General features: G+C 48.5%; 1 protein-coding gene across 5 annotated transcripts in view; it reads right to left on the bottom strand.

Moving 5' to 3' along the window:
* RB1CC1 (RB1 inducible coiled-coil 1) overlaps window positions 1–12,329 on the bottom strand; it is an 83,808-nt gene that overhangs the window by 41,140 nt on the left and 30,339 nt on the right. For all 5 annotated transcript variants that reach the window (XR_015695646.1, XM_014074838.2, XM_014074829.2 and 2 more), the window contains 3 exons: window positions 10,522–10,708; window positions 10,322–10,403; window positions 3,062–3,123 (listed from right to left, as the gene is read on the bottom strand). Coding sequence is in view for 4 of the 5 variants with exons in the window: in XM_014074838.2 (XP_013930313.2) it covers window positions 3,062–3,123; window positions 10,322–10,403; window positions 10,522–10,708 (331 nt within the window). In the remaining variant the exon portion in view is untranslated. The remainder of the gene's footprint in view (window positions 1–3,061; window positions 3,124–10,321; window positions 10,404–10,521; window positions 10,709–12,329) is intronic.

Genomic DNA, 12,329 nt, shown 5'->3' with positions numbered 1-12,329 from the left:
CCCATGTGTTTTACCAATCTTTATAAGAACTATCTCAAACAGCTTATCACTACTAGCAGAACGAAAGGCAACTGCTCAGGTAATGGCTATGTGGGAGTACGTCCATCAGGGATCTGAATATACTACCCTTCAGCCTGAACCAAATTATGTGACTCTTCTTGCAGGTGAAGATGAGTCACAAAGGGGGGACTAAGGTGGCAGGCTGAACCAAAGTAGGCCTCAAGCCTGAACCAAACTAGGGTTTCATGATATTAATTATCTGGATTATCTGGATCCCTTTCAGTCTGGTTTCAGGCCTGGTTACTGCACCGCTTTGGTCGCGCTGACCGATGATCTCTAGCGAGCCAGGGATAGAGGACATTCCTCTATCCTGGTGCTCCTTGACCTCTCAGCGGCCTTCGATACCATCGATCATGGTATCCTTCTGCGGCGGCTGGAAGAGGTGGGAGTGAGAGGCACCGTTTTACGGTGGTTCTCCTCTTACCTCTCTGGCAGGTCGCAGTCGGTGTTGGTCGGAGGACAGAGGTCGACCCCTAGGCCCCTTAAATATGGGGTGCCGCAGGGCTCGGTCCTGTCCCCCCTATTATTTAATATCTACATGAAGCCGCTGGGTGAGATCATTCGCCGGTACAGGATTAAATACCACCAGTACGCGGACGATACCCAGTTGTATCTGACCGCCCCGTGCCAACTCAGTGAAGCGGTGGAAGTGATGTGCCAATGCCTGGAAGCTGTCAGGATCTGGATGGGAATGAACAAGCTTGCATTCAACCCTGACAAGACTGAGTGGCTATGGATGCTGCCCCGCAAAGATAGTCCAGATATTCCATCTCTAAACCTGGGGGGTGAAATCTTACTCCCCTCAGAGAGGGCCCGCAACTTGGGTGTTCTCCTGGATCTGCAGCTGACACTAAACACCATCTGTCAGCTGTGACCAGGGGAGCTTTTGCCCAGGCCCGCCTAGTGCACCAGTTGCAGCCCTACCTGGACCGGGAGGCACTCCAAATGGTCACTCACGCCCTCGTCACCTCAAGACTCGACTACTGTAACACGCTCTACATGGGGCTGCCCTTGAAAAGTGTTCGGAGACTACAATTGGTCCAGAATGCAGCCACGCGAGCAATACTGGGTGTACCAAGATACACCCATGTTACGCGTATCCTCCGTGAGCTGCACTGGCTCCCTATTGGTCTCCGAATGCGCTTCAAGGTGCTGGTTATCACCTTTAAAGCCCTACATGGCCTAGGACCTAGATATCTCCGTGACAGCCTCCTGTCACATACCTCCCAGTGTCCGATAAGATCTCACAGGATGGGCCTTCTCCGGGTGCCGTCGACTACACAATGTCATCTGGCGGCTCCTCGGGGGAGAGCCTTCTCTGTAGCTGCCCCGGCCCTGTGGAACGAATTACCCCCTGAGATCCGGACCTTTCTCACTCTCTCGGCCTTCCGGAAGTCTACTAAGACCTGGCTGTTCCGGCAGGCCTGGGTCTGTTGATCCGTGATTGAGCTCCAGCCCCACTAAGATTGAATGCATGTTGTGTTCTTTAAACTGCTTTGTCTTTGTATTTTAAATCCTTTTAATATTTTTAACTTGTTTTTATGTAAGCCGCCCGGAGTCCTTCGGGATTGGGCGGCACACAAATCCATTAAATTTAAATCTAATCTAAATCTAAATTAAGCTTTAACTGTTCATATAGAAATTGCAAGGTTTGCTTTTAGGACATTGTGTGGTTAGACACGAGTTAGAAGGAAGTCTGCACATGAAATATGCTGAAGTAAAGCATCTATTTTAACCCATCTGCTTGCTTGGCTGTTAATTTGTTTGGTAGACATATATTGTTAGTTCCTCAAAATACGAGCTATGTATGTCTGTTGGCTGACCCATGTATTATGACATCCTGTAGACATAATATTGCTGTAACTCAAGGGCAAATCTTCACGGGTGTTTCCAAAACTAACAGATGGCTTTGGCTGGAAATGATAAACTATATAAGGAAGTTCCTGAATTTCACTCAGAGTTCAGGCCATTTATTTGCTTTGAACCTGCGCAAATAAAAACATTTCCTTCTCTAAAGAGCTGGCTTGTGTGTCCCGTCATTTCCTACAACAAACAAACAAGTCTTTTGGTATTATTTCTGATAAAACAGATTATAGATGCCATTCACAGATCATATTAACGGAAAAATATTATACAAAATATTTTGGAAAATGAATATTAATGCAGAGATGATATAATTAGTTACATTTTATATTATATTAAATGTTATTCAAAATGAAGAAAGCTCTGTCACATGTCACTATTAAACCTGTTGCTATTAAAATAATGAGATTGATTATATGACTGATGCACTGTAACAGTTCTTTACTGCTGAATACAGACCACATCAAAGGAAAATAAATCTGACTTTATACTATATACTCTTAAGATCTTAATTACAATAATTATATAGGAAATATATTTAAATTACTGTACATAGCTCAGTGAAAATAAGTAATACACCTCTAAATTCTGTAAGATTACCCAAGCAGCTATAATCCCAAACATATGAATAGCAGCAGGTTCAGCTCTTGTAACAAATATTTTATCTAAATATGTAGTACCATCTCACAGAAATGTAAAGCTACAAAAAGCCCCACATAGTTCTAACTTAAGTGAAATTAATTCAGAAATCTGATCAGTCCCAACAGGAAGATCTAAAAGTGTTCCATCCGCCAGCAAGGGGAAAGGGTGAGAGGAACAATTCTTATTCCTATCCCATTTCTGTGGTATTTGTTTAAGCTCAGTTATTTAAGTTATTAATTCTGCCTCTCATCATGTAAAAAGTCATCAACATGTAAATGCTAATCACATATTTTAAAAAATAAGAATCAAGTTTTATATATTCTCTTTCAGTTTTCACAATACAATATTTCCTTACTGCAGAAAAATTTGTCAAATCTACAATAAATATGAATTATCTGTTTATAGCTATTTAAAGCTATATATAAATAAACATAACACCAATAAATATTTTAAAATATTAATAGCCCCCCCCCCAAAAAAAAGATAAAATACTCACACAAAAGGATGGTGGCCAGGCATCAAGGCCCCTGAACAAACGATTTCTTAAGAAAGATTTCCCTGTTGAAAGAAATAATGGATTAGGGCCAGAATTGCATAACAAAAATTTCCCAGCACATCTCAGGTACAATTCATCATCCATCACCACGAAAATATATCCTACGATTGAAGAATATAATTCATTCTCACTAGGACAATTTCTATAGCTATCTCTTGTTCACTTTCAGTATTCTCTTTCTTGTAAGATCACACATCTTTAACTGGAGAAAAGTGAAAAGAATACTATTCATGATCCCAGCTTCTTCATTTTCTAGCACAGTCCTGACATAAGAGGTAAACTAGAAGAAAAGTGCCCAGGACAATACAGCACAGGATAGTAAGATAATTATGAGGAAGACCGTTGGCTTACCTGAACGGTCGTTCTCTGGGCGCTGCGGGAGAGTCCAAGCATGGGTTAACACAGTCTATCTGCCCAAGGACTGAGTATGTTTTTTCCCCTTTGACCACGCCTCCCTTTGCCTCTACAATCTCAGATTAAAAACAAAGAAGACTCTGTTTAGGACCGCCTCCACTGTTCCTCGAAGTCATCACTGGAAGCAATAAAACCCTGGGCGAGTTTGGACTCTCCCGCAGCGCCCAGAGAACGACCGTTCAGTAAGCCAACGGTCTTTCTCCTGAGCGCTGCTTGGAGAGTCCAAGCATGGGACATACCCAAGCTATGATGTCCCAGGGCGGGAAGAATTTGTAGGGTCCAGAGCCTCTGTAACCTTTTGCAAAATTCTTCGCCCCAAAGAGGCTTTGGCCGAGGCAAAGGTGTCTATTTTGTAATTGCGAATGAAGGCTGTGGGGGACGCCCACGTGGCTGCTCGACAAATGTCAATGATTGATGCCTGGGTCGCCCACGCAGCAGACGTGGCCGCACTTCTTGTGGAGTGAGCCATCACACGGCACGGCACGGCCTTGCCATGAAGTTCATGTACCAGTTTAATGCCGGCCCACAGCCAATGTCCGATGGTATGCGACGAAGCTTTTTGCCCTTGCGACCCAGGATGAAAAGAGACAAAAAACGACTCAGATCGTCGGAATTCTTTGGTATTCCTGACATAGATGTGTACAGCACGTCTCACGTCCAACCTGTGCCAATCCCTTTCCCTGGGATGCGATGGTTTGGGACAGAAGTTGGGAAGAATCACCTCCTGCGATCTGTGAAACAGGGTGTTCACTTTAGGAATGAAGGTGGGGTCGAAACGTAGGATGACCCTATCCGGATGGACAATACATAGGTCTTCCCTGACCGATAGAGCCGCTAACTTGGATATTCTCCTGGCCGAGGTGATAGCGACCAGGAAGGCTGTCTTAATAGTTAGATGTCGTAGAGACGCAGTTCGGAGTGGCTCAAACGGGACCCCCGTTAAGGCCCTAAGAACGAATGGCAGGTTCCAAGACTGATATCTTGGTATGCAAGGAACCCCTGGAGAGAATGGTAGACAAAGCCGCTACCTGGTAGCACAGGGTGTTGGGGGCCAAGCCCTTTTCCAACCCCTCTTGTAGAAAGTCGAGTAACTGAGGAATTGAGGCCTCTGTGTCCTGCAAACCTTTCTCCTGGCACCAGGTGGAGTACGCCCTCCAAGTGGCCTCATATATTCTGGTCGTCAAAGGTCTCCTGGACACCTGAATGGTTTGAATGACCTTGTCAAAAAACTTCTGTCCCCTCAGGAGGTCCCCCTCAAGTGCCAGATGGCTAGTGGTAGCCACTGGAGTTCTGGATGGAGGATCGCCCGCTGGCTGAGGGAGATGGTCTCCTGAGGTATCCTCCAAGGTTTTTGAACGGAGAGAACTGACAAGGTCTGCGTACCAGGACCTCCTGGGCCAATGGGGTGCCACGACCACGATCTCCGCCTCTTCTTCCAGCAACTTGGTCACAACTTGCGGAATGAGCGGGAGAGGAGGGAACGCATACAGTAGCCCTGGAGGCCACTTGCACCTCAGGGCGTTCGCTCCCCTTCGCTCCTGGTAATGGGAATAGAAACAAGGTAGGTGGATGTTGTGGCGAGTGGCAAAGAGGTCGACCTGTGGTTTGCGGAATGTCTGCACAATCTGGTTGAAGATATCCGGGTGTAGCTGCCATTCTGAATGGTCGATCGTCTGCCGGCTCAACCAATCCGTTTTCTGGTTGCTGGTCCCGGAGATGTGGTCTGACCTAATGGAAAGCAGGTGGTGTTCTGCCCACCTACCCAGAGCTTTTGCCTCTGTCATGAGTGATATGGAGTGCGTGCTGCCTTCCCTGTTGATGTGGGTCTTTGTTGCAACGTTGTCGGTGAGCAACAGCACGTGATGGCCCGCAATCTGAGGGGAGAAGTGATGGAGAGCAAGCCTAGCCGCTTGTAGTGCCAACCAGTTTATACTGTGGGAGGACTCCCTCTGACTCCACAGTCCCTGAGCTAGCTGGCCCTGGCAATGAGCTCCCCACCCTTGAAGGCTGGCATCTATGGTCACGACAATTCTCTCTGGCTCTTTGAACAGAGACCCTTTCTCCACTTCTTTTGTCTTCCACCAAGATAGAGGCGGAGCACCTTTGGGGGGACTCGCACACGGCTGTGCGAGTTGCTGTTCCTTGTCCTTTGCATGGGTAGGAGGAACCATTGTAGTTCCCTGGCGTGGAGACGAGCCCAGGGAACTACCTTCAGGCAGGAAATCATAATGCCCAGAAGTTGAGACAACTGGACAATCTGTACCGACCTGGATGCGCTGCAAAAGCGCATTCTGTCCCGGAGAGACTTCAACCGCTCTGGCGATAGGAAAACCTGACAAGAGTTCCAGTCCAAAATAACCCCCAGATGTTGTATGCGCATAGTCGGCTCCAGGTGGCTCTTTTTCAGGTTCACTGAGAAGCCGTGCTGTTGGAGTGTTCTGATGGTGATACGGACATCCCGCCGAGCTTGGGCCTGGCTTGAGGAGTGAATTATGATGTCGTCGAGATAACACTCCAGGCGAACGGGGCGGTTCCAGAGGTGGGCTGCCACAACTGCCAACAGTTTCGTGAATGTCCTGGGTGCCGAGGACAGACCGAAGGGAAGAGCTTGGTATTGGTAGTGCCCCCCCCTCGAAGATGAACCTCATGAACTTCCTGTGGGCTGGGTGGATAGGAACGTGAAGATAGGCCTCCTTTAAGTCTATCGAGGTGAGGAGATCCCCTCGTCCTACGCAATCCAAGATGGAGTTAAGGGATTGCATTTTGAACCTCCGATATGCCAGATGGAGGTTTAGACGCTTTAGATCGAGAATGGCCCTCCATCCCCCTGATGCTTTGGGCACTAGAAACAGTATGGAGTAAAACCCCTGTTTCTCCTGCTCCTTGGGGACCGGTTCTATGGCTCTTATCTGGACTATGTGGCGGATCTCCGCTTGCATGAGTTCCCTTTTCAGGGGACTCCTGGGAGATGGACAGCGGATGAATGTTCTTTGGGGAAAGGACAGAAATTCCAGAAGGAGACCCCTCCTGATGGTATTCACCACCCACTTGTCCGTGGTTATCTCCCCACACCTGTCGGTGTAAAACTGCAGCCGACCCCCTATGGGGGGATCCTTGTGGTGGTCACTTCCCCCTGCGGAAGTTTCGGGAATTGGAGCCACCACGAAAGGGCTTGCGAAAGGAGATTTGCTGGTGTTGCTGCCTACCCCGTGCTCCAAAGGAGCCCCTGTCCTGACCCCTATCGCCCTGCTGGGAGTAGGATCTATGGTAGGAAGAAGAGGTGTAAGACTGGGCATTGTCCTGTGCCCCAAAGGACTGCCTCCGAAAGGAGCCAGATCCCTTGCGGTCTGCTTTCTTCAGGGTCGCTGGAAGGATTTTCCTCTTGTCCTTGGTCTCAATGGTGAATTTGTCTAAGGTGTCCCTGAAGAGGAGACCCCCTTTAAATGGAGCGGACGCCAGTTTCCACTATGCGTTCATCTCTGCCTGGCAGTGGCGAAGCCAGAGAAAACGGTGAGAGGTAACATTAGAAGCTAGCGCCCAGGATGCAAATTTCGCTGCGTTTAAGGACGCATCAGTGGAATATTCCACTGCTGTGATGATTTTTGTTAAGTCATGCCTCCATTGAGATCCCCCAAAGTGGGATCTTTATCTCAATTGCCTCAGCCAGAGGAGAGAAGATCTTATGAAAAACGAGGCATAGGTGGAGGCTCTAATAGCCCAGGAGGCCGCCTGGTGGGTTTTAAGGCACGCCTTCTCTGACTTCTTATCCTCCGCCTTGAGATCTTCTAGAAGGTCTGCCGGCAGGTTGGAGGTAGAGGTCAGAGTGTCTACCTCAGGTAGCTTCAGAACTTCCTCTATTTTTTGCTCAACGTTGTATAAAGACTTGTCACACACACACACACACACACACACACAGAGAGGATTGGTCAAGGTCCCAGGCTGAATCCACTGCCTCTGGACCACGTCCATGAAGAGCTCCGGCACTGGAATGAATTCCTGTGTTGAGGCTGGTTCCTTAAATAAGCCCTCTTTGTGGTCTCTGGTGCCCGAGGCCCCAGAGGCAGACCCTTTGGGAATGGTACCTAACTCTGTGGCCGCCTTCACTTATGTAGGATGGACTTAAAGAGAGAAGGCTTAAAAAGGCCGGTGAAGGCCAGTTTTTCTGGAGGAAGGTCCTCGTCTTCCGACAACTGAAAGTCCTCCCCCTCCCCCTCTTCCAGGGCAGACTCCTCCGTAGCCACCAAAGTGCTGGGGAGGCCGGAGCCATGCTTAGGTTTGGGCAGGGCCTCTTTACCAGTATGATATTTCATGCCCTCAGCAATGCCCTGAGAGATGGCCAGAGATATGAACTCCTTCATCTCTGCGGACAGGGCCAACCTCTTGCTCTCCCTGCGGTGAGCCTCACTAGAATCCTTGCGGCTCCTATAGGCCCCGGAGGTGGAACCCTCCTCAGAGGGGAGAGAAACCTATGAGGGCTCCAGTTCCTTCCTCAGGGAGGAACTGGGAGAATCTGGGTAGCCCCATGAAGCTGCAGGGAAAGAATCCCTGGATATATCCCCTGCTGATGACGGGGACCGGCTCACCCTGAGGGAGTCAGGTCCCTGCTCAACCCTCTGCCCTGGGGTGGGATCAGGTGCCTCCCTGCATTCCGGGGATGGGTGATGCTCCCGTGGAATAAGGGAACCCCCATCTTACGGTGCTTGGCACTATCTTTATGGTCATTGCCCTCAGAAGGCCCCGTGGGTGCCTACTGGAAGAGCCCTTGTTCCCTTTACCCCCTTTGGGTGGGTGATCCAGCCTGGCCCGTTTGGCTGAGGGCCCTGACTGAGCCTCTTGAAGCTCCAAATCTCTGTCTGGTATGGTGGTTCAGCCAAGAAGGCAACGAGGATTCACTAGGCTGAATTGGGCGCAAGCCAGCCGGCTACTGGCGCCCGCAGATCGTGGAGGAGAGGGATGCCTGTAGGCCCCTCCTCAGGCCGTCCACAGCCCTCCGGCTGGTTTGGCATGGGAGGATACGACTTGCTGGCGCCCCAGACAAGCCTCCGGCCTCCCGGACGGCGATCCGCAATGCTGCTGGGGTATTTTAAGGTGGCCCGCCGATCATAGCAGCTCCAAGCAGGAGACAATGGAGACCGCTTCCCTGGTTCGCTACAGCCCACTTAAACGTCTCTCACTCACACCGGCTACACGCGGCTGTGAAACGACTTGTCCAAAATGGCCACAACTGCGCGCGTAGTCCCTGCCCGTTGCTGGGGAAAAGTGTGCGAATCTACAAAATGGCCGACACGACAGCCATCAGTACAGGGAAAGCCGCCCGCGCCTTTCCAAGCCCGCAAGAAGGCTCCGTGCTACCTGGAGCATCTGCGACATGGGGGGAACGACAAGGGAAGCCTTCCTCCCCCCCACCGTTCGCTGGCAGACGCCGGGCAAATGACTCACGCTTCCGCTCCGCTTCCACCAGCGGTGATCAGCTGCACAGACAGCCCCTCAGCAGCGACAAGTAGCTGTAAGACACTTCACAACTCTCAGCAGAATCAGCTGTCCAACAGAGGTGGTCTTAGGGATGTAATGGCAATAGAATAGTACTTATAATGGGAAGTCCACTCTATTTGCTCTAGGACCGAGGAACTCCCCAAATTCAAGTCCTCACTGGGCAGACTGAGTTTTTAATCTGAGATTGTAGAGGCAAAGAGAGGCGTGGTCAAAGGGGAAAAAACATACTCAGTCCTAGGGCAGATAGATTGTGTTAACCCATGCTTGGACTCTCCAAGCAGCGCTCAGGAGAAATGGCTGCTCTTTATTTTATTTTTGCTACATGTAAACACTCCTACTACACCTTTTGACAATAATATGATTGCATGACTGAGGCCAGGCATATGAATAATTTTGATTTATAAATGCACATTTAGTTTGGGTGAGTCATGACACAACACTGATTCAATACAACTGCTAGACTTCACATCAAACATAGAATATTCTTTACTCTTCAGGAACACTGCTGTTAAAAAGCAGAGCTTCATTGATTCAGCATAATATTTAGACCAGAAAAACACATATTCAAAAGATTTGTTACTTTCAAACCAGTGGTGGGTTACGACCAGTACACCCCGGTACGGGCATACTGGTGCCTGCCAGGAGCACCGGATACCGTACCAGTATGGTGCTCCAGAGGACCCACCGCCTCTCCCTCCGTCCTTACCTGTATTTGAGCTCTTCGTGGCTTCCAGGCATGGAGCGTACAGCGCATGCGCGATACTCCGCCGAGCAGCTGGAGCATAGTGGAGGCGCCATGGAGCATCACAGACGGAAGTATGCATGCACATAGTGCGTGTGTGTGCGTGCTGCGCACGTTCATGTGGTGGACGCCGGGCCCCCGTTGCACCATACTGGTTGCAATGGGATCTAGAACCCACCACTGTTTCAAACATAAAAATGAATATGTCTGTAGGTTTGTGTCCAAAGTCTGTTGTCAATAGACCATCACCCAAGGTTTAAATTCTAGATTTTTTTCCCTGACCTGTTCCATGTCAATGGAGTCTTGCTCAATCTTTTCCAGCCTTGCATCTGTTCAAAGTTTACATAATGGTTCTGTCTGGCAGGATCCTGCTAATTTCCACCTTGCCAACTTCAAATCTTACAAAAATCATCATATGTTATAATTATGCTGCACATAGTTGGGCATAATATAAAAATTAACACTAATTTATTCAAGATACACATTTCTTTTAATGTTATGATGTTTGTGCCATTGTAGCTTGAGAGCAGAGAAATAATTACAATACTTACTAAATAATTTTCCAAAAGATTCCCTTTTGGCTTTTTCTGCATCATAAAGATGTTTACCATCTTTTACTAATGCACCAGCCCACTATAAAACAAAAAAAGGTAATTAAACACAAATGTACAATTTTTTCTCTAAAGCAAAAGATATTAGTCACAAATTTATAAAATTTTCTATGTTTAAATTATCTACTCAAGTTACTTACCTCTCTGTAGTGTTTCACAAACATTTTTCTTCTTACGACTTCAACAACTGCCAAACAGTACATCTGTGGGACATTACTGAGCTTTTCTACAATTTTCACTCTTTCTAGCAGCTCCGTAACAAGGCGAAGCAATGCTTGTAGTTTCTCTCCATCTTGGTCAGCATGAAGCATGACGAAGCAGCACCACCTGCAGAACAGGTGACAATAGGTGAATTTGGACTGGTGATTAAAAGAAAAATCCTCTACTGAATAGCTATTTGTTAAATATATATCTTACCTTTTATCAAGGAGCTCATCAAGACAGTTTCATATTCCAAATCTATTTTTTTTCCACAACAACAAATCTGTGAGGCAAATTGGACTCAGAAGTACTGACCAGCCTCTACCCACTCAAAGAACCGGCTCTTCTAATAATTGCCAACCAGGTATTTGCTTATTATGACTTGAAAACTTTACAAACCACTCAATTACAGAATATTTTAGATAGGTTACATCAGTGGCCCCCAACTTTTTGGGCATTAGGGACTGGTTCCCTGGAGAGAGGTTTTTCCTCAGACCAGAGAGCTTTGGTTTCTCATGACGGGGATTCGCTTGTTGGACCTAGGGTTTCAAGTGGGCTTGTTCTTGATGTACCTACCTCCCAGTTGCATCACAACAGCCCTGCCTGTGCTGCTAGAGGCAGTAGCCGGGTTGGCGGTGGAGTTCCCCAGGCTAATGGTGCTGAGGGACTTTAATCTACCGTCACTTGGCGAACACTCTGATGGGGCACAGGAGTTCATGGCCTCCATGACAACCATGGACTTGACCCAAGTAGTTCAGGGCTCAACTCATAGAGGAGGACACACACTCGACCTTGTATTTCTCTCGGGGCAATGGAGACATGATCTGGAATTAAGGGGAATAGAGACCTTGCCCTTGTCATGGTCAGATCACTCCTTGCTGAGGCTTGACTTCAGGACACTACTCCCCCATTGCAGGGAGGTGGAACCGATTATGTGGTTCCACCCCAGGCGCCTGATGGACCCGATGGGATTTCATAGGGAGCTTGGAAAGATACCTGACTCCATTGCCCGCAATCCGACCAAGTCCTTAGTCGCTGCCTGGAATCTTGCGGCGACTGAGGCACTGGATCGGATTGCGCCTTTGAGGCCTCTTCGTGGCAGTGGATCCAGGAGGGCACCTTGGTTTACCGAGGAACTCTGGGAGATAAAGCACCAAAAGAGACGCCTAGAGTGACATTGGAGGACTAGTAACTCTGAATCTGATCGAAGACTATTAAGAGCCTTTATTAGGACTTACCTAGTGGCGATACGGGCGGCAAAATGCACACATTTTTCCGCTCTTATTGCGTCCGTGGATTCCCGCCCAGCCGCCCTGTTTAGGGTGACCCGCTCCCTCCTGAAAGGTGAGGAGGTGGGGGAACCCCTGCAGGGAAGAGCTGAGGAATTTGTTCAGTTTCTGTTGGATAAAATCACTCAGTTTCGGACAGACCTTGACTCCACTTGGGCAATACCAGCTGAGATGCTGAGGGTAAGTCTTAATCGGATTTCCTGGGATGAGTTCGAATTTGTCACCCCTGAGGAAGTGGACAAGGCCATGGGAGCGATGAGTGCCTCCACCTGTTTACTGGACCCGTGCCCCTCCTGGTTTTGACCAGCAGAGAGGTGACACGAGGCTGGCTCCAGGCGATTATCAACGCATCTTTGCAGGAGGGGTCTTTCCCACAACCATTGAAGGAAGCGGTGGTGAGACCCTCCTCAAGAAGCCTTCCCTGGATCCAGCCATCCTGAAAAACTACCGTCCTGTCT

The sequence above is a fragment of the Thamnophis sirtalis genome, unplaced genomic scaffold, assembly GCF_051295495.1.
Source record: "Thamnophis sirtalis isolate CommonGarterSnake01/CBP01778 unplaced genomic scaffold, rThaSir2_p1.2 scaffold_2, whole genome shotgun sequence".
Lineage (NCBI taxonomy): Eukaryota > Metazoa > Chordata > Lepidosauria > Squamata > Natricidae > Thamnophis > Thamnophis sirtalis.
The sequence above is the reverse complement of the archived record's forward strand: the minus strand, read 5'-3'. Positions and strand labels throughout refer to the sequence as shown.